Below are 27,681 nucleotides of genomic sequence, written 5' to 3' on the forward strand. Positions count from 1 at the left end.
AGACATACCGTATGCCACTGATTATGGAAAGTCTAAGACTAATCCAACAATCTAAGACTGTTCTACAACAGCTTGAATTGGAGATAATAAGTCATTATAATGCAGATTTTTTATCCCTCAGTGTCAATTTTGGTTTGAAGATGTGAGTGCAACAGTGATTAGAGTTGGCGAATATTCTGCAGAATGCAAAACAAGAGAAGCAATAGAGACACTCTATAAGCAATTCAATAAGTTTCTTGAGCCTACAGTGCCTCAACAAGAAGAAAAAATTCAGCAGATTATGGACCTTGCTAAACAGCTTTACGGTGAGGAGATATCTGATAATGTACTGTTGGGAAAAATATGGTAACTTGTAAGCAGATTCCTAGATTTGTTCATTTAAGAAGAAAATCCCATGAAGTTCAAAAATCAAGTGTTGTTTTCTAGTATTTGCTGGAAGAGGTGAAGGATTTAAAAATAAATATTTACAAGAAATAAAAAATATGTACTATACAGTCTGATATTTACTTACTTTTCTGTATACAACCTAAGTTCACCTTGAAATAGGAGAGTAAATGTCCTTGTAATATTTATGAGCTTGGAATTAAGACTTCATGGCTTAAACTATCTCATAACAGGCAAGCCTTTGAAGTCAGAGGATATTATAGGGATATTGTATTGATACCTCAGTGCCAAGTTAATTTTTTACATTAATACTGTGAATAAATAGTGCGACTTCATTGCCAAATTTTTTTAGCAAACAATATAGATTGCTATGTAGATACTGTATTTCCTATTGTATTGATTTGGAACATCATTGACCAAAAAAACCAGAAGTCAAAAGAAGTTCATATTTTGCTTTTTTTTCCCCTCCAACTTGTAATTTTTATATACTTTATAAAGTTATGTTATCCAAAGATAAGGTGACCATCCTGATGTGCAAAGATGCTGTGTAGCCTATCAATTCAAGTAGTAAATCTGAAAAAAATTTCAAGAGTCAAGCTGAGCTTTTAATTTCCTCTAATTTAGTGCTGGAAAGACAATGTAGAGACCACAGATCACTTCTTTTTCTTCTCTCTCTCTCTTTTTTTTTTTTTTAAGCCTCTTCAGTATTTTAAACATTCCTATCTGTGGGAAAGGAGGTGACAGAACAGATTCTTGTCAACAGCTGATTAGGAATGCCAGGAGAAAGAAGCTACTTTGTGTTCTTTAAGTCATTACAAGGGAAAAAGCTTCTCTATCGTGCCTTTGTTTTGTACTTCTTATAACAGGCATCTAAGTGCCTCCAACTGTATAATATGGCAACTAGTTTAGGAGACACTTTATGAGATCAGCATCTTTTAAAGCAGTATCACTAAAGAGATAGAAGCCCTGTAGCAACTATGAGAGTAACATCTCAAGTAAGCTAGTAAGAGGTAGGAAACCCCATTGCTATGAATCACAGAATTCCTTCAGCAAAACAAAACATAGAAAAATGTTGGGGTTACAAAGTACCTTGATTGTTACACTGATCTGTTTGAGGCATTCTGTTCTACTTTCATGTTATTTTGCCTTTGTAGGTATTGAAGAAGGAAAGAAGCATGTTGAAAAAACTGTATTGAAGTACAAAGAAATCATTAATTCTGTTGATGAGTTGTGTACAGCTCTGAGAGAACTTAAGGAGATAAAGGTATTTTTTTTTATCTGGAGAATATATTGCATCTACATCATCTTCTTGGGCTTAATGTCTGAAATGGTGTTTTTAGCTGAGGCTCATTTATGGCAGTATGAAACACTTCTTAATTTTCTCTTTCCCACTACCTTTGGTAATGATTGTCATGAATCAATGAAGCGCTACTTGTTTGTGCACTAAATATTTCTTCTAGGTTTCTTTTTCTTTGTTTCTTTCAGAGCTGTTACTGCTTTCAAGTAACCTTTAGAGGAAAATGTCACAATTTCTTTGATTATCTAGACAAATGCACTGTTTTTCATATTTCTTATTCCTTTGATACTAAAATACAGGTAACTGCTCGATATACAAAATGCCAAATAACTTAGCTTGGCTCCCTCTTGGAGAAGACATCCCAAAAAACAAGTTGTGTTAAAACCAAAGTAATTTGAGTTAGAAAAGCATTGCTTTTGACATAAAAATTAAAGAAAACCACAACATCTTTAGTTTCATATTCTGATAAGCTGCTTTAGGATTAATTAAGTATAACATATTAAATGAGGAGGAATTATGGAACAAAACTGATAGGGTTAGATTTCTGTAATGAAGAACTGCTACTCCACCTCACCATTCTCAAAGTAATACTTGAAAAATCTCCCACATATTGCAGTAGCTGATGAGTTAATTCTTCTGTGAAGTTGAAAAAGTTAAGATGCTTACATAGCCTGCTTTTAATACTTAATGTTATTTCACTTTTCTTTGATGGAATTATACTATAAAATTGACAAACACTCAGTTTATTCATTAATATCCTTAAAAGTGGTAAGAGATGCCAAAAACATAAATGAGTTCCAAAATTCATTAGGTGAGCAGAAAGAAGGCTTTGCCTTGCACCGCGATAATAAAGAAACTTCAACAAAAACACCAATTCAGTTTTTCTAAGTTCTTCTGCCAGCCCATGTATTACATAAATGCTATTGTGTGCAGGATGCTAGCACCAGATTCTGTCAAAACAGAACCTTTCATCTTTTCTGCTTGCTCAACATAATATGGTCTTTTCAAGAGAAGTGGAATTTCAAACTAATTGTAATAGTTTTGTCTAATTTCCATAGAATCGTAGAATATCCTGAGTTGGAAGGGACTCACAGTGGTCATCACAGTCCAATTCCAAATTTTGATAAGTTTAAAGTTATCTTTCATCAAAGAGATGTTTGGAGAACACTTTTTTTTCACACAGCACCATTCATAAACTACTGAAAGTTGAGTTTTCCTGAAATCCTGATATTTTTCTGGATTTGTTGTTTATCCTCTTTTTTTTTTTCCTAATAGTTCTACTTTCTTAATCATTTGTTTCCCCTTTCTGAGATTGGGTACAAAATTGGTTAATATTCCTCAGATTCTTGAATAGCCACTGGAATTCTTCAGTCTTTGGTATCCTATAATTTCCTTGCCTCAGAAAAGATTCCTTCAGCTTTGAAAAATATTTTCTTTGCTTATCCAGGAATGAATTAATTAGGTTTTGCTGCATTTCTTTGCCATAAGCAATTTACACCTGTGCTGATGACAGGTTTTAGGTAAGATTTCACTTCTTTTTTCTTCTTTTTTTTTTCCTCTGCTGTACAGAGCATAAGTCAGTGTGCAGCCAACAATTGCTACTTTCTATTGGATATAATCTTACTTGATTTTCTCTTCACATGGCAGAAAGTTGAGTTTTCTGAAGAGTTGGTTACTGTTAAAAAAGAAGAAATAAATGGTCAAGAAGCATGTGAGACTGTTAAAGGCAAAGCTGTGGAGCAAAAGCAGCAGGTTAGTTATATGCTTTTTTTTTTATAACTAGAAGTATGTTTCTTAAAAAACTTCGTGTATTGCTGGAAAGTTTCTTGCTTTTCTGTCTTGAAGCCTCTGTTAAGGTGGGTTTTATCCGTGCAGTCTTTGTCAATTGTTTTTGAGTTTGTTTCAGTTATCCCTTATCCTTCTATACAATCCGCATATTCTTCCCTTTGAGGTTTTTTTTTTAGTGTTCTTACCAATTTTTCTTTGGTCCTATTGCCACAGAACCGTTAGTGTAGATGTCCTCTTTGTGTCCATTCCTCCTGGAGGAAGGAGTACATTCTGCTCTCTCCTTTGTAGTACGACTGAAGGGAATATAGGAAGTAATAGAGGATACTGTTGTTAGTATGTCCCAGAGCCCTAGTATTCATATGATGCCTAGATATAATTTATGAAAGTATTTGATTTATAAGTAATATCCTATGAGAGAAATCTCATAGCTCAGAATTTGAGCTAAGTAATGGTGGAAGTTATGATAATTTGTTGAATCATTAATGTCTTAATCAGGAAAAAAAAGTGGGTTTTTAAAACAATTTTCTTTCAGATGGCATCAGGTGAATCGCTTACAAATTCAGAAAGCGTTGCTGAGAAGAGAAGCAATACTCTGTCTCCTACCAACACTAAACAGGTATCTATCCGCTGTTCATATTAATTTATTTTTAATCAAATTGATGGGCATCACTGTGTACTCTCAAAGGAATTCTACTCCTTACTTTGCTGTGTCTCAAAAGTGAGGACTATTGTTATGGATTGGTGAGCTTTGATTATATTCTCATTTACAGTATTACCAAAAAACCTGAAAAAACAAGCAATTGATTGAGTTTAACAATAATGGAAATAACAGGAAAGGATTCATAGCGAACACGACGGAACACAACTACAGCTGTCAGCAGTTCAGTGTGACATTGTATCGGATATAATTTGCTGTACTGTTGGTGTGACACTATACATCAAATGACAGAACTCAGCATCAAATAGTCATCTTTGCCTTCATCTGAAAACAATTAAGTTCCATTCCAGTTGCCAAAATTCTGTGCAGTGAAGATCAAAAATAAGTTCCAGAGTATGGATTGCATACATGTTGAGGATGATGCAAAAAGATTAGATAATGAAAGACTGAGTATGCATTTAAAATGGTAAAAATCCAAGCAGACAAGCATGTTTTATTCATGGATATAGAGTAAATGCATATGAAAGGTTCCAAGTTGTCAAAGAATAAACGAAGCCTTAGAAATACAGTGAATACTAAGCCAGATCTACGTTTTATGAGATTACTTTAGCTTAAAGAATATCTTGAAGGCTTGGCATCCTGAATGTAAACGGAAATAATTTACTATGTAAAATAGTCTGGTAAATTGGAGTGGGTGCTAATGTATTTAACTCCTTGGAAAGGTAGGATCCATTGGTAACTGATTGAGAGATCTAAAAATTCCATTTTACAAGCTGATAAGAAAAAATGAATACTACAAGACATTAAATTGTGATGTTTTGTAGAAAATCAACTAATAGCATTCCCTTCAGTTCAATAGAGAATGTCCTGTCATTTGCTGATGAGCCAAAATTAGGCCTAATTAATTCTCTTACCTCCATTCCAAGTCAGTGGGAATTTCACCATTGACTTGGAGCCCAGATTTCGCTCAAAATTTTGTGACTGTTCCAAAGAGCCTCCTTCAGATTAATCACCTCACCCAGCAGATGTCCATAGCCCTATTTCCTATTTTGCTAAGCCACAGCTTTGTCGGTCCTTGTCAGACTGTGCCTCAGCTGCCAAGGAGAGAAGTCAAGGGTATGCGAAACAGCAAATACCAGATGTGAATTATGGCAACCATGATGCCTCCACCTTTTTCATCACTCCATACTTCATTTAAAGAACTAGCAGGCTCTTCTCACTAGACTTCTGTTTCCATTCTTTTGAAGGAAAGACCTGGTCCATCTCCAGCCTCCTTGTCTAATGGACCAGCAATCTCTAATTTTTTCTATACTTCTTCAAGCTACTTTTGCAGTATTAATTTGCTTCAAATATAACACTCTAAAAAGTGAACTAGATCTTCTCCTGGCACATTGATCCTCCTGCTTCTTTAATCCCAAGTGACACATCAGGACTGAAAGTTCTCATACTGTCAAAGCCTATATGACAGCTCACTCACTTGCTGCCCACCTGTCATTCTTTCCCACAGCATTTTCCCCTGAGTCATTTTCCAGCTCTTCTGGGTTCAGAGTTCATGATGGGCTGCTTCTGGAAAACACATTTAGTAGTCAGACTTGGAATTCATCCTACAACTGAATTGAATTATTTGGTAAAATAGACACAGTAAAATCCCAACCTTCTTCCAGTCATTTATTCATGGATCTGGCATGAATCACATGGCTTTGAAAAAACAAATGTAGTAACTTGGAAAAACATCTATATTAAAACTAACATATCTAAAGGACCAGGGCACATGTGAGGTTCTATTACTTCTATTTATATTTTGTGCACTAATATTAGCTTATATTTAGAGCAGTAAGGCCAAAAGAAACACGAAACAAATGTACTGCTACACTTTTGTACTGGATGCTGCCAAAGGGGCCTGGTTTTTAAAGCAATGGCATCCAGTGTATCACTCAGTTGATTTGAGTGGGCTTAAATCAATGTATTTATGTATTTTAATGTATTTATTGGTGATAGACACCTTGCTTAGTAGATTACATATTTTTGTATAGAACTCAACATAAGAAAACATTATGAATACCTTTGCTGAAAGCCTTTGCACAAAGGAAATCTGAATATGTGATTACACATTCATGTAAAAATCAAGAGGCAGAGAAGTAATTAACAAATCAGATAATGTTTTTAATGCTTTGTGATTAAAATTAATGCACATCTGCCTCACCCAATTCTCTTTGGAACATGATGAAAGGGAATTTTTTTTTTCTGGATCCAAGATAACATAAAAATAATTTTAACATTGCTTTCCCTTTTAATGTTTGGCAGGATCTTGGAACAGCTGGCAAAATTTAAAAAAATGGAGGAAATATAAATGGCTTGGAAAATATTATAAAGATGTTGGTTTAATTATTTGACCCTTGAGCATGACTATTTTTCCCAAAGAATCAAAGTCCAGCCACTTGACTGTTAATATATTTTTATCACTATGCAATTGTTTCCCATTTAGATGTAATTAGGCCACCTCCTCCCTCACCTTCCCCTTGCAAATGTTCATATAAACAGCACTTACAGAAATCCACAGGTTTTTGTTTGTTTATAGAAAGAGGTAATTTCTCTTTTGCTGTTACTGTTATAATAAATGCCTATATATAATTAGAATAATGTCTTCTAGAATCTATTTGAACACTTTGAAATTCCATTTTGCTGCTGGAACATTTTCTGACAAATTGTCTTTTTCCACACATTTCCTTTTGCTTCTCAGAATGCATTAGGCTTAATTAGAAGAAATATTATTGCTAGATTCTGCATGAGGGAATGTATTGAATGATAACTCTTTCTCTCTCTTTGTTTTTCTTTTTCTTCTTTCCTTTCTCTTCTTTCCTCTCCTAATTCAAGGAGAGGAATATATTAGCTGATATTCCAGTTGTCTGTCCAGCTGGTGAGGATCTTATTTCACAGGATACAGAGCTGTCATCTTCAGCCAAAGAGGATAGTTTACAGACTGGATTCCTGACAGAAGAAATACTCTCCGGAGATGAATATGAGTGTATATCACCTGATGATATCTCTTTGCCACCACTTCCTGAGACACCAGAATCCAACCTCTTACATTCTGAAACAGAGCTAGAAGATCAGTGCTGTTGTAGTTCTCATAGTCTGCATGTCAGCTCCTATAGCTTGCAAATGCAGAAAACCACTACAATGAAAAAAATGGTGGAAGTGTCTGATCTCTTAACAAATTCTGCTTTTGCTGATGCTACAATTAATAGAATAGAAAGCCCATCAGATTGCTCTGAGAAGTTTTGTATCTCTTTAACAGATTCTGATGCAAAAGCCAGAGCGGTATCTCCTTTGACTTGCAGCTTACAAGGAATATCTGAAACTAGCACTGCTTCCTGCACTGTAAAAGCCAAACCAGTATTTAGCATGATGAGTGAAGTGTCCAAAACACATTTACAACACCTTGAACTTCAAAAAAGCATGGCAGAATCACAAGAACAATCGCATGACTTCAATAACTGTACTAAAACCTGGGACAGGCTGCATGCTTTGCCTGATGCATTCTCGGGTTTCGTGTTTCAATCAGACACCACCAGAAGCTGTCAGAGGCAGATGGTTACCCGAGAAGAGATTAAAAGTTCATCAGAAAAGAACAGCATGGCCAGCCTAACTGGACAGGCGCCTAACTTCTCCCAGATTCTGTCTAACAAAAGCGTCATGGAAGGTTCTCCGGTAACTTTGGAAGTAGAAGTAACGGGATTCCCAGAGCCTACATTGACATGGTGGGTAGCTTACAATGAGAAGTAGCAAATATACCTAGTAGCAAGCCACCATGAACCACTTATAACCAAATCAGTTAATATAGAGACTATAATAAAGGGCTTGTATCCTTTCTACTCCACACTACTGCATGATTTCCTCCTTCAAAATTCCTATTGACAATTAACCAACTTGAAATAATCACCCTGTACTTAATTTTACAAATGAGGGTATCAAACTACTCCAAGCATATCTGATTATTTTTAAACAAATACATCATATAGTTTTTATATGCTAGAATATCACGTCTCGCTTGTTCAATAATTTCTTAAAATAATTTCACACTACAGATTTAGCAGAAATAAATTCATTTGCATTTTCTCAGGGTCTGGGCACTATGTATGGACAGACACATAGATGTGTGTGCACATTAAAGTATTTATATAGTGACTACATATATATTAAGATAGGTACACATTTACACATATGTGAGTCAGTCGTCAAAAACGAGAGGTTACAGGTTAAAAAATCCACCTAAATATCTACATTAAGAGAATCAGTTTTATATGATATATTTATGTGCATTCTCTCTTAATTGCTATATGTCTATTTAGATTACTTTATACTGCATTTGTGAGAAGTACAGATGATGTAACATAAACTTCTTTTAGGATGACTCTTCCCTACCAAAAGGAATAGGGACTAGAAGAGGGACAGGATTTCAAGATTTTGGTAGTAGTTCTATATGTTTTGGCATGTATTCTTCCAATGTTACCTCATTTGCCTTTTCTCCACTTATTCCATTAGACTTTCACAATGGAGGCCTTTCTTTTAATGTATTAAAATTAAATATGCCTCTTACTGGAAAAATTTTGATGTTAATATTATTATCACATATTTGAAGAATTAAACTGTAAGTTTTTGGTAAACTGAAATTTCTTCTGTTGCACTGAGAAAAATACTGGACACTGCAACCTTGGTGCTATACTCTGTTGGTATCAATAAAGTTACCTTGTTTTAAATCCCAGTATTGCACAGATTGAGGAATATTATTGGTGAAACAAGTGGTACCTTAATTTTATTGTAAAAAAGCATTAATTTAGCTTGAAATTATAGGCACTGTTGATATAGGCACTGTCTTTAAAAAAAATAGCATTCAACTGGAATCATTTTGCAAATTAGAAATTCATGGAAATAGAAAAAAAGATGTTTTTTAATTAAAAATTAACCAGTAACATGTATTTTGTACTGATATAAACATTTTTATTAGATATTCATGTGGAAAAATAATTCTGTGGTTGTGTTAGACTAAATGTAGCTTATGCTGAAACATCACAAGGCAAGAGACGGAATTTTCTCTGATTTCCAGTATGTAAATCAGGATTCAATACCAATACATAGTGACAGGACCTGAAGTGTTAGAATATGACACCAGTTCTCTGAAGTAACTCCTGATGCATTGTTCTGTCGTGTTTGAAGGTGTGAGCTAAGTAAACGTTAAATGGGCTGGGATGGGGGAAGGTCCTTGACTGTCCTTTATACTGAAGACACAAGTTCAGAATATTTGTATGTTGAGCCTTAAAAGCTATTCATGAGTTGGATGCGGGTTGACTCAAGATCGTACTAGCAAAAATGCTTCAGTGCAAAACTGAGGGCCCAGGCCTTCATGTAACCTCTCTAATACTGCAGTGAGATAACTGTGACTTGTTCATGGAAAACCATTTTCAGAACTACATTTTCTAATGTTAATTATCCAGCAATTTGCATTGTTTAAGTGTTCATCCATATTGACAGATTAACAAAACTGAGAAATGAGAGCATAGCAGTGAGCTCTGTCTCTTGCTGTCAGTGTAGGGCTATAGGGATTGTCTGAATTTGCGAAGTTCTGCGTGGCATACAGTGATATAACTCTGACTTGAAAACTGACTCTCTGCTTCAGGTACAAGGAGGGCCAGAAACTGACTGCAGATGAGCACTTAAAGCTTTTACAAAAGGAGACAAAGCATACTTTGTTCATTCAGAAGGTGTGTGATAAAGATGCTGGCCTCTATGTTGTTCGGGCTAAAAATTTGAACGGCACTATGTCATCCAGTGCCATTCTTCACGTGAAAGGTAACAGGCCACCTATTACAAGAATAGACTGGATAATGCTGTGTGTCATCTATATTAGCGTATCACTAATGTACTGGCTATTCACGAAATAAGTACGTTATCAACTGCACCAGACTTAATTCTCACATGCTAAGACAACATTAAATTGATTTTTGTACACTGAATCTTTCACAGTATGTACAAAACCACTTTGATGGCACAATGGACATATTACTTGTTTCTTTATTACCAGTATTATGTGCTTGTTTTACTTTCTCAGAGTGATGTTGACATAAAAAAAGTTATGAAGATTTTCTAGAATCTGAGGCTGAGTTTTGCTTTCTAAAATTGTTGGCATTACAAAGTGTTGGAAACAGTTGTAGGTTTCAAATGTCAATATACACCCAGGTAGAGTGTTCCAATTGATGTATATTTTATGAATTTTTTTTTAAACATAGACTGTATTATTTCCAGCCATGTTATTTTCTCATATACTTTAAAAAAATAATTGTAGGATAAAGCTTCTTACCACTCATGATGAACTGACGTAGATCAGATTTAAATCTGTCTCAGCCCAGCACAGTCTCCACAAAGGAAAGGTGCAGCAGTTCCAATAGAGTTGTGATTGCCTGTACTACAGAATTGACCCAGAATCATCAGGATTTGTGTAAGTGGCATCTAACACACAGTAGACCAAACGTCTACAAAATGAAATGTTCCAACGTACCAGTCAGCTTAAGTAGATGGCTGATCCTTTCTCAGCCTTCTAATAAAATTAAAGATACACATATTTCTAATAATTCTCTAAATGGTTAGTATAAGACAAGAAAGTTATTAATTTATGCAGTGAGCATATGTGCATGTTTAAAATTTTTAACACACTGATTTCAAGCAAAATCAACCAAATTAGGGGAATATTCAAAAGTGTATTCAAATTGATCACCATAACTGGTCCACTCTGGCCTCTAATCGGGAGGCCTGGAGACACACCATTTATAACGCTGCTGATGCTTTTGAGAAAGCACGCAGGATCACCCTTGAGGAGAAAAGACAACGCAGAAAGAATCGAGCCTTGCAGACCATCTAAGGAGTCTTTCTGCTGTGTCTTTTGCAACCGGACTTGCCTCTCTCGTATTGGCCTTTTTAGCCACCAACGCGCTTGCAAGAAAAGTGGGTAGAGCCCTTCCCAAATCTTCGTTCGCGAAGCCTAGCCATGAATGAATGAAATCCAAACCAGAACTTTGTTTGCCTACAAGTTGCATTTCATTCTTGACAAGGACAACCGCAACGATTCTTTTTTAATTAAAGTTCTAATTTGTTTAAATATTGCATAAAAATGACTTAACAGTGCCAGGGGAAGAATTAATTTATAAATCCTCCAATATAACTTAATTCTTTAACTTCAGTATTTGTTGTATTTGTGCAGTAAAAAGAGTTGATAACCAGCTACATGATTTTTCCTGTATCTTTTATTTCCAGCTTTTATGTTACAACAATATTGGTATGGAAAATTTATAGAGAGGAAATATTTACCTCCTCTTGCATAATTTCCTGGAATGAAGTAAGCCTTTTACTGTGTAGCATGCTATGAGCAGAATATATATTGCAAATTGCCAGAGGTCAGTGAGATGGAAGACTGACATTTAAACATTTTGTCCCAGTGACTGCAACTTGATTAAAATTCTTGTAACTTTGAAAAAGGAGAAGTTCCCAAGATGATATAGCTTCACAGCAATATGAGAGGGAGCAGGAGGAGGAGGTGGTGAGCAGATGGGGGTACAAATAAATTCTAACTAAAATTGATATTATGTTAAATGAACCACTTTCTAAGTTCCATCATGTCCAAAAAATGTAGATTTATAAGAATTTTCTTAGGTATAAAAATCACCTGTTTTCCTAAAGTGTATTTGTCATTTCACAATAAAGCTAATTTTAATGATTAATATGATTTTGAATTTTTCAGTTACCATAAAAATCAAATGTGACTTTATGTATGGTTGTTATAAACATGCAGCAAAGAACTTATGTGACCAAGCTGACTTGCATAAATGGTACATTAAGCACTATTTTGCTGTAAGGTTTTTCCTTCTGCAGAGCTACCAGTGCTTGACAATTTTATCCCTTCAATCATCTGTTTTTACTGAGAGTTGCCATCATTCAAAAATTAAGTGACCATGGGTGTTCTTTTGACATATTCTAAGTAACTTTATATAGTAGTCAGCTCACTTTTGAGAATGTTGTCATTTTTGCATGTCAGTTATTATAATTATTAAATGCAAAAAGGTATAAATATAAGGCCAGAAATTGCCATAGCACATCTTTAGATCTTAATAACTCATTGTAGAAGCACATAATACCCTTGTTTGGTAAACCTTTTCTCTGAGAATTTGAACATTTCTGTGGATTTTAGATTAACAAAATTTGATTTTTGTGACTACGGTATTACATCTGATTTCAAACAGGAATAGTTTTAAATGGACAGTTTTTAATGGATGAGTGGATACCAGCCACATTTTTAATTGCTGCAAGAAACAAAATTTTACAAAGAGTGATTAGAGGTACAAGAGGCACAGCAGGACACTGAAAGTCTCCTGTTTTTAATGCTTTGCTTTGTAAACTAAGATGTACTCAACACTGATTACTGCTGTGTTGGCAGTCTGGGTTTAAATGCTCTTTATTTAAGGACTCTAATGAATATCCAAAAAATATTTCCTGGAAAATTCCTGCTGTTTTCTGTTCAGATAATCTAAAAAAAAAAAAAAAAAGAAAAAAAAGAGTGACAGTGATGTAGTCTCATGAGGCACTAATATTTCTCTGAAGGAAAAGAGCACTCATTCTGTTTCAGCAGTAATTTTAACATAATGCTTCCTCCCCCCCCTGTGGTTTATTTTCTATGTTATGCATGCTTCTCTTCCTCCTTCTTTTAATCATGATGTAGAAGCAGGGAATACATGTAGGTATGTTGTCTTGGTTCTTTCTTGTTTTATAGTGCTAATTTCACCTCTTCACAGTCACAGTTTTAAACCTATATTTACTTCAAGACCTCAAAATGTTTACATCTTCCTGATTGCTCTTTTATAGAGCAGATTTAAATCTCGGTCCCTCCATCCTCACAAGAAAGACATTAGGCTACACTCCCCTCCTTCCCCATATGCAGACATCCATTAAGAAAGTGGTGAAAGATGCTGCTTGACTACAAGATCTGGAGTCATGTGAAGGGGTGTTTACACAAGGTGCATAAATTTGAAGGGGAAAAGGGATTAATTATTTTCATTTTTCAAGAGAAGCAGCCTGTCTGAGGGCCCAGGTTTGAGTCAGTAGGCAAAGGAAGGATAAGCCATTACCGCGGGTCGCTTTGGATCAGATGTGGCTGGAGCTGCAACGTAGAAGGTGACTTCCTCTCAAATGACTGGTAAGGTATGCCTACTTCTGGACCTTTCTCTGGAGACTTCTCTAGGGTAAGCTACTAATTTCTGTGTATGTATTATCTTTTGTGGTCCAGAGGAACTGTGTCTTTAAAAATTATTGCCAAGACTTTAAAGAGGCTACATATGGTATTCAAGGAGACTGCAGCTCTGAATTATGGATACTTCAGATCAATTGGGTCATGAGACCCACTGCATATCCCTTAATAAAAGGATCCTTCTGTTTGTGTTAGGAGCTTAACTGAGACAAAATCTCTAAACTATAAAGTGCAGTATCTTTATTTAGAGCCATACTGAGAAAATCCAAAGTCTCTGAGCAATATGGGGGCATCTGCCTAGCCTAAACTTTTAGAGAAGACAGGGGAAGTTGATAAAATTGCTAATATCACAATTCAAGACATCAGAGATTGGAAATTACATGCCCAGAAAAAAATAATTAAGAATAACTCTGAAGCAAATTAATAAAAATAAAGGCAGCTGAAAACAATTTGGCTTGACCTGGTACTACCTGTGTGTGAGAGAGACTTGGGGCAGGGGTGAAATCTATGTGATAAAGACAGATGCAGGTGATCTCTCCACGTGCAGTTTTTGCATTGATCCATGTGGATTAGTTTTCCATGCTGATTCCCCAATTTGTAGCAGAACTCTACTGGTTCCTACAAATAACTCATGTAATATTTAATATTTGACAAACTTATTGTCTGAAGCCATAAGAGTGGGATTTCAGTGCACTGTCTACCTGATTTTATTTTTTTCCCAAAATGCAGGAAAGGGTCTATTCTTTCTAGCCTTTGTGGATTCATGGGATGTCCAGCCAAGAAATAATTTGTAATTAACAAGTTGTCTTAGGTTATTCTGAGGTTTTGTTATGATATCATTGGAAAACCATGGTGTAATATAACAATCCATTCTATTTTGAAGGTTGCTGTCAGAGAATGAACTCTTCTTTTATAGCAGACTTTGTTTCCCTGTTGAGTTCAAGCCCATGCCTGAAAGAGTTGTAGAAACTGTCACTTCATGGTTTTATTTGTGCATACTTTTCCCTTCGCTCTCTAGAAACTGGTTATTTTATTTTTTATGTTCTGCTGCCTTACTGATATAAAGTCAAGATGGGATCTGATCATTATCACTATCACCATTCCACCCAGATTTTTTTCAGTGGTAAAAACCATCCTGGTATGAGATGCAACCTGACTTCACAAGGTAATACAAACTACACAAGTAATGGAATCCAGCCAAAATTATCACAAGGAGTGGCTGATGCCCACTTAACATTTTCCACTGGAATATAAGCTAATCATGTTCTGTTTTTGACCTATTGCCAACTGCCGGCAAAGAGTAGACAGGGGTGTAAGCTTGGTTCTCTTGCTTGAAAGGAAGCTGCAGAGCTCAAATTTCTGTGCTTCAGGTGCGTGCAATGCAAGGGTAGTGGCAACTTGCACATGCTAACTTTCAACAGCTAAGAACTGAGTTGTTTGAGCTGCTGGGACTGGCTAATACAGACCTTAGGTTAGCACAAGTATGGGAGAGCAAAACTTATATTCTTCTGCTTTTCATTGTGGCCTCAATCCTGTAGTATCTGGAAAAAAACAGAAAAGCAGCTAAGCTTGGAAGCTTATTGCAAGTAAGAGCTCACCTAAGCAGTGCGTCAAAATGTCTGCCTCACCATGCCAGCAGGCCCACATTTGGCAAAAATAGCCTTGAGCTCAATATATTTGGGGTTAGAAGTTGATGGGCACCTGCATGAGATATACTGATTTTTGTTTCATAGTAGCACAAAGAAAAAAATTTCTTCATAGAACAGTGGATGGAGTAATACTGGCATAGCAGTTTCAAACATTTAGCACACATTTCAGTAACGTTCTGTTTCTGAGAAGGGCAGTGATAACTTTTGTTAAATATTATGAAAACATGCCACAATTTATATTAACAAGGAAGAAGGACACATGCTTTATGTTATAGGAATACAAAATGTTCGGTTTTTTTGTAGTATATGTCTTTGTGTGTTCTTCTGTATGTTAACATTTGTTGCTTTATATTCTCTGTGTCAAGAATACTTAGTCTGAATTCTGAGGTTGTTTTCTTTTTTGGAGATAGAATGTAAGTGGAACCTCAGGTAGTAGTATAGTGATTCAGTAAATCTCGCTTTACAACTCATTAGGTTACAAGTCACAGTAAGCAATGCTTTTATTCAGTACAAACTGATGGTGATCATTGAAATTTCTTCAAACAATTTTGATGGGTTGATTTTTATTGCTCAGGCCTTGTACTGGCTCAGATGCCATCTGTCCTTCCACAGTTGGCATGAAGCTAGCAGGAAATCAATCTCAGGTGCTTTGGGTGTTACAGTAGAAAAGCAATTATTTGCCTTGATCTGAATCAGGTTTGTATTGGATGATCTGATACATGGTTTCAGCATTAATGATGGCCAAATGATCTTGGTCAAAGTAGTAGAGGCATCACATTCTGACCTTCATGTTGTTGCAAATATAGATCAATTTTCTTTCTTCTTAAAATTTTTTGACTAAAATAATAGGAGGGGAAGTGAAGAAAGAGCATGATGTACAACAATGCACTAAATGCAAAATTTTGCTCTCATGACTTTCTCACTTTAAATTTGTGTGGAATATTAACTCTTCCACCTTTACTGAAACGTAATAATCCACATAGACTTACCTACTACCTACACAAAGAATATGATTCTTTAGCATTTTCATGAATCTAATATTTCTATGCTGATGCATGAAATTTTTGGGTGTTTAATATTCATATTTTCCAACAAATGTTATATTAGATAGATAAACTATGTCTGCCTATTAGTTTCCTACTGTCTTGCAAACAAGTTATCCTGAGTTCCAGGCATCAATAAAGGCTCTCTTTGTCTTTCAATGTGGTGAACTTTATGAGAACAGATTTATTTTTCAGTTACTTTAGTTATGCCTTTTAAAATAAAGTGAATATTGATTTTATTTAATTTTTTTTTTCCAGTACAAGGAAAACAGCCAAACTTCACAAAAAAGTTTGGACATAGAACTCTACAAGAAGGAGAAGATTTATTTCTGCATTGCACTATACATGGAAAGCCTGAACCACATGTCTGCTGGACAAAGGATGATGTCCAATTGGTATCTGGTGATATCAGTGTATGTTCTAAACATTCTTAAAATTTTTCTTGGGAGAAAGGTAATTTATTTTGCTTTATGCTACTAATAATCTCCTCTGTGCCTTCTCTTGTTTTACAGATTGAGAAGTTAGGAGATACCTATTACCTTTTAAAAAGAAATGTAGTCCTTGCTGATACTGGGAAATATATCTGTCTTGCCAGAAATGAAGTTGGAAAGGCACACTGCTCTGCTTTTGTAACCGTGACAGGTGACTTGTCCTGCCAGCTGCATGCTTTTCAGCACCTTGTTGCCATATTAAATGAGCAAGTTGTTTCCACTAATGTACATATTTTGTTTCAGAGAAAAATATAACCCCAGAAACTTCCAGTGTAACTCAGGCTAAACCAGAATGGAAAGATGAAAACTTCTCAGAAGAGAATGTCACCACGACTGAGCTCATACCAGCCCATGACACACAATGTGAGAGAGATCAAAGAGATCTCCCAGTAAAGTAATTTGCAACTTACTCCCTGCTACAACTTGTGCTGCTGCAATAACTGTAAGGACCTTAATTTACAAAGCACAAATCAAACACTCTTCCTAATCTTATGAATTTTGGTATAATGTAAATGAAGTCCATAATATGTGACTACCTTTTTCACTTAATTCTTCATCAAAAGATATGCAACTGTTAGATGAAAGACCTTGTAATACACTAGACAATTGAGTCTATGCAAGGTATTTAGGTTTAGTGAAATAATTTTTTTGAAATCTAGGCCTAGATCTTAACCTAGATATTATTGTAAGAGTGAAGAGCTCAAAGGTACAAAATATTCCAGAAGTTCAAATTGATGGAACTACATAAGCACGTAAGTAAAGTTTTCTACTAGACAAGTTTAATTCAGAAGAATAAACAGTAGTCCTAATAGCACAGGAACAGTCATTGTTCATTAATTGAATAAAGATAACAAATCTTCCCACTACGCAATTTCAGAAGATTAAATAAATGAGATACGTGAAGTCACCAGTCCTTGTGACTTCTAGCACAAGATGAAATCTTGCCTCCTCAATTTAGGCTCTGATAAAAAAGAAAGAACAGTGTTATTTTGTCTTTGAGTTCTTGAGGTTTGTCTATCTAGATGTAGAGAACACAAACACAGAAAGAAAACTATTGCATATGTTGATTCAAAAGCTTTGTTTGTGTCATCATGAGCTGCCCACACACTTTCCTTCATGTCTAGCTGATGAAGCATTGATCCCACATATTTTGTTCAGGGTTTTGATTTGTTTTGTTTTGTTTTTTGTTTTGGTTGGTTGGTTGGTTTTGTTTGGTTTTTTGTTGTTGTTGGGGTTTTGGTTTTTTTTTCTATATTACTGTGGTATGCCAGGTATTCCTAAGCAAAAAGAAAAAAAAGGAGGCATGAAAGATCACAGTAATTTTACTTAAGACACATAGAAATTGTATGATTAGAACATGTAGGCCATACAAAAAGGTCAAATTTATCCTAATTTTTTTCTTATATCTTCTGTTTTTTATAACTAAAGTGCCTTCTGGTAAATAACATGAGATTTAAAATATTTTTTTTGTCTGAAATCACTCTTGAGTTGATCTTTAATCTTGTACAGTCTCGGGATCACAGAGAACTGTCTATGCCACCATTAAAAACATAGGCAATATTAACTGACCTTTTTTACACAGGTTTAAAGAGAAACTCTGGCTTCAAGGAGTGTATTTTGAACTGGAGAGGCCACAAGAGATTAGCTTCAATTTGAGACAGGATCCCATTCTTCTGCATGATGCAGTGGAACAGAAGATGGACTGAAGTGCAAGATGTCTGATTCTTGAGTGTGTTCATGTTGTTTGCTGTGTCCATTAGTAGATCCTGGCCCTGGGTGAGGAGAAGATGAATCTTTGAGTGCTATCCAATATATTTCTAGGTTACAATTTGTATTTTGTTTCTTTACAAATAAATCCTTACTAAAATTCACTTGTGTACAGCCTTTATTAGGCAGTGATTTATAATTTTTTAATGGTTTTGTTTGGTTTGTTAGACAAATCTAACAAAAGATAATGATAGAAAAAAAGAAATATTAGCCTTTAAAATTACATATATCCTTGGTCATTTGTCAGTACCCACTATTTTACTGTTCTACAAATTCCATCAATGCCATGAATTCCGTCAGTAGATCTTCCCACTAGTTTATATATAGAATTAGGATTTAAAACAAAATGAGCTTATTCTTCAGTTTATTAAATATAGAGTGAATTGGCATATTTCTAACACCTTTGAGACATTTTGAGGAGGCCAGGCACCAAACAGTGTGGTTATTAATATTAGCAAACCTTGTCTAATGTATAATCAGTACTGAGTGTCTTCAGGGAAGAGAGAGTCTCTCTCTAAGGCAGCATAATAGAGGTCTTCCACTCCATTGCTTCTGCTTTCAGGACTAGATTAGTGTGACAGTACAGTCCATTTCCAGTTGGTGCATGTCATTACAGTCCAAAGGAGTGTTCTGTGGAAGGATATGCTACTTTCAAAGCACATTTTTAGTTTAGCTGACTTTTCAATAACAGGATTCTTCAAGAATCACAGCACCCATTCAGGGTATAAAAAGCCCCTGAAATTGAATATTTTGGACTGTAGGGGAGTCATTAGCATGATGAAATATTTGTCTCCATCTCTTGAATTCAGAGTTTAAGTGTCTTTTTCAATTCACTGAAGAGCTTTTTGCAGAGCAAGATGTGGGCTTTTGTCGTGTCATCCATTTGCAGCATTGAAAAACGTAGTTCAGAAAACTCCTCATTTTGACTGGCTATTTGACTGCCAAAATAGGCAACAGGGCATCTAGTTAGACTTGAGAATAACAGTTCTACAGCTTAAGCCTTCTGATTCAAATTGTCAAAGGCCTACCTTGTAAATGATTCATTCTTCTCAGACCTCTGCTTCAGGCTCAGAGTGGCTTGGCCAATGCTACAGATACATGTGTATTGTGCAACTCCCTGTTGTTCAACATTCTGTGATTCTTAATATGCACATTGGTTAGACCTACTCTAGTTTTGCATACCACAGCAGTGCACTCACACTTCTCACAGAGAGCAGAGAGAGGTGTAAGAAGTGCAGCACTTTTGTGCTTCGTTCAAGTAGATGTCATTTGTGCAAAAATGGGACTGAAATAACATGTTTGAGGATTGCTTAAATCTTATCACCAAAACATTAAATATTTTTCTCCATCAAGATGCAGGTTCAATGGTAGAAACTTAAATTTATCTCCAATTTAAAGTACAAGCAGAGAGGAAATGAGCCGAAAAAAAATATCAGGTACATGTCTTCACCTGATCACATAAATCACTTGCTTGACATTATGGAAAAGTCAATGGCATCCTGCCCACAGAAGAGTCACAAGGCTACGTATATGTGCACATAAATAGAGTAGCTGAGGACTGAGGTACTTGCTCTGCATACTACACTGTATCTCTCACAAAGTCTTTTCCAAAATGAAATGAAGACAAGTATCTAGCCTCTCCTGGATTCTATACAATTACCTTTCCTGACTAAGCCCCTTCTTTGCACATTATTTGGATTTAAAGATGTCACAAAAAATATTGTGTTTCTAACTGTATTGACATTCAGAGGACTGGCAAAGTAAATATCAGATGACCACTGCCCTCTGTTTCCCTTCCCCCCAAAAAAATAATTATAAATGCCCTAAAATTAATGTTCTTTCCTCTGTTGGAATCTGTTAGTATGGCATATTTTCCTATTTAGAAATCCATTCTCTAGAAATGAAACTGTAGAATGCCATGCTTGCTGATCTTGGGTGCTCATCCTGTATTGGGTTACTTTTGCTTTTCCTCTTGATTGTTTGTGAGAAAAACTTTAATATTTGAGGTGGGCTTTTTTCCTGTTGATTCACAAAACACAGCTTTACTTAGGAAAAAGAAAAGTGTTAATGCTTTTCTAAATAATACATGGATCAAAACAGAAATCTTTATATCTGTTCTTACCCATAATTTTCTTACAAAATAGTAGACTGTGGTGTTTATAAATAAATAAAAATCCAGCAACCCTCTTTTGCCAATGAGGAAAACAAATATTGTTACCAGGGAACGGATCCATTATCAAAAATGGTAAGTGTGTTTGTTTCTTTTCATTTTATGAATCATGTGTCTGTGAATTTATTAAAAGCTTTCCTAAATTGACAGAATGTATGTATCTATTAACTGCTAAGGACTGTCTCAGTGTTAGATGAAACTTGTCCCCAGTACAATGATGTTAATTAGTGTTTTGTGGAAGGAAGTGGAACAGTTAGTGAACATATTGTTTACTCAGTGGCCAGGTTTTTTAGTAAGGCCCTGCTTTCTAAGATGAAGAGCTGAGCAAGTAATATTTTTATCCTTTCCTTGTTCTACATATGTAAATATGTGAGGATGATATATACAGAAATAATATACAAGGAAAACTTGTGAAAAGTGACATCTGTAAATCTCCTTCTTAGGTGTTTCCAAGGAGATGATAACTCTCTACATTAAGTTAGTGATTAGGACCCTGAAAGTGTGCAGTTTCCAGTAAGTTCCTCACATATGAAACAGCTAAAATAGTTTCAAAAAATGCTTATTGCCTTACTTATCTCTTCTGCTTTTGAAGCAACTCACAGTGCCCTCTTTAGTAGCCATTTCTTGAAAACAAGTTTTATTTTTTATTGAAAAATATTAATATATCTTGCATAAGCAGTTGCAGTGGCTCAGATAGGAGTTGTTGGGATCTGAAAATGTGACAGCTTTTCAGAAGCTGGCTGCAGCAGAAATATGTGGACATTCTTGAGAATATAATTCAATTTATAGCCATTATTTAAGGTTCCTAAGGTGCTACTACGTAGTACTGCTTGTTGTATTTGCAGGGGAAGAGGAGTTGATGGAGGTGGTGGAAATCTGTTTTGATTTCAGGTCAGGATTTATTTGTTTAACAATTAAGAATTTTTTACTTATTTCTAAGTTTAAAGAAAGAAAGTGTGTGGGAGGAGGGAAGGTAGTATTTTTTTAAAAATTGTACTTGGAAAACTGGAAATTCAGCAAAGATATAGTATATAAGTACATTTTGGGTTCTGTTTTGTCACTTCTTTAAGGATTAAGGGTAGCATCTCATCAGTGACCAAATTATTTCATTCATTTCTCCTTTGCTTATGTATATTTGGTTGGAAGACAGAGTGAAATAAAAATAATAAATGAAAGGAGATGTAATAGTTATTGTATAAGAAAGAAAAGGACAAAGAATTAAGGGAGTGAGGGAAAATGTAAGTAGAGAAGGAAATGGTAAAGATACTGATTCTTTTTTCGCTGTTTGTAAATTAACGTGTAAATAGACTAAGGGAGCAGGAAAGAAAGCAGGGTTTATGCTATATTGGCTGTGCAGCTACAGCACAGTACTCTAGTAGTAGTACACCACGACTGTTTGACAAATAACGAAGGAAAGATGATGAATTTTTAAAAAAAATATATTAATAGATTCCACTGAAGAAAGCACATCGAAAACTTGCCTAAGTGGCACTTAGTACATGTAGACACTTAGTAGAGCTTTCAGTGTTCAAAAAAGAACGACTTTCGTCTTTCAGCTGACTAGTCTTCAGCTTTCAAAGCATCTTCATGCGGGCCTATTAAAGTAATCATTCCTTTTGTGCAGCTCCATTCATGAATTCATTAGGATGATTAGAATTAATCAAAGTGTATCACATACAAAGAGATTGCAGGTATCCACACCACAATGTTTCACTGTGTTGAAGATCACCTGCTAATTCTTAAATGTGTTGTGGCCTACAATGTAGTACATACATTATAGTAACTTGGGCAATATATAGTTCATACTTCAAATAGTAGCAGACTGAAGCAAATGATGAAATTTTTATAACTATCTCCAATTTAAATATCTACCTGAAAAAAAAGTCTTTGTCGTTATCTGGATCTGACTTTTGTTTCTACCTGGAGAAAAAAACAATGTCATTTTTACCAGCAGTGTCTTTGCTACACAATAATAGGACTGAAGTCATCCTTCAGTTTTTTATTGTGGATACACTATAGGACACTAAACATGTAAAAATCATGTGATATAAATGTAACAGAAGGCATGCATTATTAATAATTCATATTTACTTGAGGACATAAGACAAATATTTCAGTCTTCAATTTCATCATTTCTGTATTCAGACTAAAAAGTTGAGAAGGTACAAACTTTTGTTGGAATGAAAATAGATTTAATAAAAATCAAAAGCAAATGTAAAAGTTCAAATAAAAAAGGAACTTAATTTTTAAAATACAATGTATTTGGTTTACTTATTTGAATGCAGCAAAATTTTTTCCTTGTAACTTTCTATTATTGTTATCAGTCATTGTTGACTTGATTGAAACAGAAAAATTTGAAATTCTGACCATCTTGTAACTTCATAAATGACAGTTTGTACATTTCTTCCATTTAGAAATTATTACATGTTCATAAACTTTTTCATTGTTTATTTGACTTAGACATCATCATTAAGCTGGCTGCATTTTTTTAAGTTCGCAAATACTAGCCTGTGTTTTTAATCCAAGTTTGATTTTTCACTTACTATTTAGATGTTTAAACGCAGAGAAAAACAGTCATCTGTTTTAGCAGGTCTCTGTTTAGACTTAGAAATTTTATACTCTTTACACAACTTTCCTTGGACATTTTGTGTCTTCTAGTAGAAGCTAACTTGGCCTCCCCCTTATTGCGTAGAGTTCCGTTTGCTATCATACTGAGTCTTGTACGGAGTGATTAGGCTTTCTGACATCTATTTGCAAGAAAACATTACAACTGAGCCATAGAACTTAGACTTTCAACCTCTGTGAGAGTCCAAGTAGTATCAATGTAGAGACTATTTCTCCAGTTTGTGTTGCTGTTAATACTGCTGCATGCCAAGAGAAACCATGAAGTCACCATCTTATGGGATGGATAAATTAAAGGGCAGATCAAATTTGCAAAGTTATTTTATGAGATCACAGCATTATGTAATGTCTTGTTTCTTTCGGATCTGCAAACTATAGTGTTCATACTCTCTTGCAGCGCTGGAAGTCTCTTTCTCCTTGGCATTTTCTGGATCTCCTGCTAAGAGGTTTCCTTCAGGTTGTTTTCAAACACAAGTGCAGCTGATAGTACAAAACTCCAGTCTGTGTTTACTTCTCTAGGTACCCTCAGAGAGATCCTTTTCAATGTAGAACTTGGTACCATCAGACTGAACTCCTCCACTTATCAAACCAGCTAAGCACATGCTTGATTTTAAGCACATAAGCAGTCTAGAACTTTCTAGATACGCATTACACATATTCCACTTCATAGAGTAGGAAAAAGGTTTTTGAATAAGAAGGCAGGAATGGAAACAGGCAGATGTGGTGTTGCGGTGAAACACCTCCCATTCCAGCCATAAACAAGAGTAGTCTTCTAACTGATGTCTGTTTCAGAAGTAACCACTCCAACGGTACAATTAGCACATTAGTGACAAAGCTGGGCTAGTGGAAGTTCACAAACTGATATGCTATTCCATTGGTGACTAACTCTGGCGTCTTCACAAGGCTATACAGGTCTAGAAAAAGCTGTTGAATTTAAAATCTGGGGTTTTTTAGAAATTACGGTATTTTTCTGTAATTTTACTTTCACATTTGTATTTCTGCACATTGTGTGCTACTGTTTGTTAAGCTTAACTACTTGGAACATCCAACAGAAAAATTGTGAAGGAAACAAAAAAACCCACGCCAAATCTGTGCATTACCAAATACAATTTTAGAATTCAAAGTTACAAAAAAAAAAATTTAAACAGTGTATTCTAATAGTTTGCAGCCACATATCTGAGCTCAGCGTACTTATTTAGTCTAGTGATTGACAGATGCATTTGGTGGCTTCTTGGGTGTTTTATAATGAAAGAAAGTAAGGCTGAATCTCACTGATATGATGACTTATGACTTGTTCATATGCTTTGCTAAAATGCTTCTTTATTACTTTCTTTGTCTTGGGATTGTGACTTAAGAAAATTGCAATGGCTTGTAAGCTGCACATTATAAACGAAATTGAATTATAAATCAAAAGCTTTGGAACGGCTGAGGTTTCCTTATTGAATCCCTTTTGTGCCTCCAAAATTAGGATTGTCAATCAAAACCAACAGGTGGTGTATGGTTACAGAGAGTGAAGCCCCTCTCACAGGATACTTTCTTTTAGGAAACCAATCAGAACTGGCACTGACATGATGAGGCAGATCTGTCAGCAAAGCTGGGGTATATAAAGCGAAACAACTATGTTAGCACTTCTGAGCAGTCGTGCATTCCCCGCCTCGCCTCGGGTGTAGGGATTGCAAAAAAACAAAACTACACTGTCAAGACCGTGTAGTTTTGTTTTTTATGATTAGAGGCTCTACAATTCTCATGCTGGGATTGTCTAAAAAAATCTTACTTGGGATAAGGACGTCGTTCAAGAAGATTTCGTTGGGCTTAGCCCATTCTTGCAGGCACTTTGAGAGATCAGGTTAGTAGCATGTTTCTGCTGGTGTAAAAAATGTTTTATTGGTCATTAATAATCTTGATACAATCTATTTTTTATAAATTTGGTCACGGGGGTATAGGTTTCAGGAATAGATAGGGAGCACTTAAATTCTCTGTCAAGTTTATATCTTAAATTATTGGAGTAAGTTTTGGTAATTCTCAGCAAAACGGTTTTTTAACAGTACATTTTACTGTTAAAGACTATATAAATTAAGGTTTTAAAAGTGTATGGAAACGTGCTTGACTTAAAAACTCCTTTCTCTTGGGAGTGTTCAAGGTTATGCTACTGAGAGATAAACTGAGAAGCTCCCAGAATAGCTCTGATAAAATGCATATGGTATCAGCTAAGCACTGATGACTTTTTAAGGGAAACAACTGCTAAGGTATCAGTTACATGGCAGCTCTGGAACACTTGTCTGCTGTCATTCATAGCTGTAAAGGTTATTTCTGGAACATGACATTTCAGACACATACTTTCAATTCTAATTATACAAAAAGCCTTATAAGATCAGATCTTCATCACCAGAATTTGCCCAGACAATGAAAGATATAAACTTTGTGTGAACTCAATGACAATTTTACTTAATTGAATTATTTCTGATCTATTCCGAAGTAAGGAAACTACATATATATACAAGCTTTCATAATGTTTCCATATATTTTAGCTGAACTTCAAAACATAGTCATAACTTGATCTGAAAATCTCGATACAATATCCAGTTCTGCCCTTATGCACTTACTGTATGTATGCATCAGGCCCTGACTTCTATGAAGGCATTCATGTAATGAAGAATTTTTACCCCTGTGAAAAGTAGAATATTTTTGGCTCAGAGTGAAAGAAACTTTGCTTTCTCATTTTTGAGTTAAGCTTGGAATTGTCACAAAATCTGGCACAAAAGCCAGAGTAAACTGAAGTAAATATGTGAGCAAGATTGGCTTGAAAAATTGCGGGGTTAACCTTTGTTTGTTAAGACTTGATATGCTCTCAAGGGAATTTTATTATGAGAAAAATTGTAGCTTTAATAGATGTATAATACTATTAAAAAGATACTAGCTACATTTTTAAAAACCACACGATTTTACGTCAGTAAATAAATATGTTCAGGAAAATATAAAATACTGACACAGAAGCTGTTCTAGTGTAGTGTGCTATTTCAAAGTAGGATCTTTTTGGCATAGCAAGAGAAAGCAAACTTTCTTTCAGATTTCACATGGCTCTGCAGTTGTTCAAGCCATCAGTGTCAGTGGCTACCTTATATCCTAGCTCACATTTCGAAGGTTGCTGTCTTCCCATATTCAAAATTCCATTGAGATACTCTCTAAGAAAGACTAGAATTTTATCTGCATCTTTAATGTCAATATGCTTCTGTAAAAAGAAATTATTCACTACTTACAGACTGCTTTTAAAATTGTCTTCTGTCATTTTGATAATTATTATGAGCCAAATACATTGAAGACCTTCACATTCTTTCAGTTGCTGCTTACTGACCTAGATATATTCTCATTGGAGAATGCAAATACTTTGCACCAACAAAACATTTTAAAAAATTATACATGGAAATTATTTTCTCTTCAGACAAAAAAAGTTAATAGACGAATAGAGGCTGGATGACCTGTGGAAGGTCATGCAGTAAGTCAAGCAGAATTTTGTCTTCTGCTGCACACTTGCAAGGCGAAAGCACAGCTCCAGTGAAGATAATGGTTTCACATCCAACTCAGCCAAGCATTCTCTAAGAATAATTTGCTATACAACTTTGTCAAAATCTACACTCTTCACATTTCACCAGGTCATTCTGATTTAAAACTTACAAAAGTAAATTGTTCTGAAAATAATTACAAATACTCTTAAAATCTAGCAAGAAAGGAGTGCTTATAATAACATTGTCACTATTTATATCTAATGATGGGGTTTTTTTGCTTGCAGAGTGCCTGTAAAGATGACGACAAAAGCACCAACATTTACGCAGCCGTTACAAAGTGTTGTGGCACTGGAGGGTAGTGCCGCAACCTTTGAGGCTCATATTAGTGGTAAGGTTTTGCTTCATTCTTCCAAGATTTATTATTTTTTATTACTATTTTTTCCTGATGTTTATGCTAAGAAAACTGATAACACTTTCTATATATCATAATCTGATCTGAATGGGTAAAGATGAGTACTGAAATATGGATATATATCTATATTATACAGTACTGATCAGCACTGTGAGGTGCTGTCAAATATCTACAAACAGGCTGCATAAAGTTACTGACCAAGCAGTAGGCAGTCATCCTGCCATGCCACTGGTGTGTAATTCTCATATATGTCAGAACCAGCAAAACTGGAGTAAATACCTTTAAAGTATACACAAAAGGATACATAATCTGCTAAAAAGGGAACTTTATACAGGTACAGAGAGAATAATCTTGTTTGGATGATGATTGGACAGAATGAGGAGTGAAGGTGCAAAGGGCAAGGCTTGTGCTAGCTCTTCAATGACCTTGTGCTAAGCCTTACTCTTACTCTAGCTAAGCTGTATTTCTCCCTCCTGTGCCCTTAAGTTTACTTAATTCCAGAGTTCCAGCAATGGGGTTAAAAACACAAAATCTAGGTCCACCTGGTGACTGGAGAGGGTAGAAAACCCTAGTATGCTAGATAATAGATGTGTATGGTGATCATG

The 27,681-nt window shown here is 35.3% G+C and overlaps 2 protein-coding genes across 2 annotated transcripts in view; both read left to right on the forward strand.

Moving 5' to 3' along the window:
- The window catches only part of CCDC141 (coiled-coil domain containing 141), a 79,099-nt gene extending 60,667 nt beyond the window's left edge, over positions 1-18,432 (forward strand). The window contains exons 22-31 of the mRNA XM_027678449.1: positions 122-305; positions 1,539-1,648; positions 3,329-3,433; positions 4,002-4,085; positions 7,002-7,888; positions 9,805-9,977; positions 16,370-16,524; positions 16,624-16,753; positions 16,846-17,044; positions 18,185-18,432. Of these exons, the coding sequence (XP_027534250.1) occupies positions 122-305; positions 1,539-1,648; positions 3,329-3,433; positions 4,002-4,085; positions 7,002-7,888; positions 9,805-9,977; positions 16,370-16,524; positions 16,624-16,753; positions 16,846-17,000 (1,983 nt within the window). The 3' untranslated portion in view covers positions 17,001-17,044; positions 18,185-18,432. The remainder of the gene's footprint in view (positions 1-121; positions 306-1,538; positions 1,649-3,328; positions 3,434-4,001; positions 4,086-7,001; positions 7,889-9,804; positions 9,978-16,369; positions 16,525-16,623; positions 16,754-16,845; positions 17,045-18,184) is intronic.
- A 6,362-nt stretch (positions 18,433-24,794) lies between these two features.
- The window catches only part of TTN (titin), a 237,364-nt gene continuing 234,477 nt past the window's right edge, over positions 24,795-27,681 (forward strand). Inside the window, exons 1-2 of the mRNA XM_027678451.1 lie at positions 24,795-25,007; positions 26,949-27,052. Of these exons, the coding sequence (XP_027534252.1) occupies positions 26,962-27,052 (91 nt within the window). The 5' untranslated portion in view covers positions 24,795-25,007; positions 26,949-26,961. The remainder of the gene's footprint in view (positions 25,008-26,948; positions 27,053-27,681) is intronic.

This window comes from Neopelma chrysocephalum, unplaced genomic scaffold (assembly GCF_003984885.1).
Source record: "Neopelma chrysocephalum unplaced genomic scaffold, ASM398488v2 Primary Assembly neopelma1_44, whole genome shotgun sequence".
In the NCBI taxonomy this organism is placed as follows: Eukaryota; Metazoa; Chordata; class Aves; order Passeriformes; family Pipridae; genus Neopelma; species Neopelma chrysocephalum.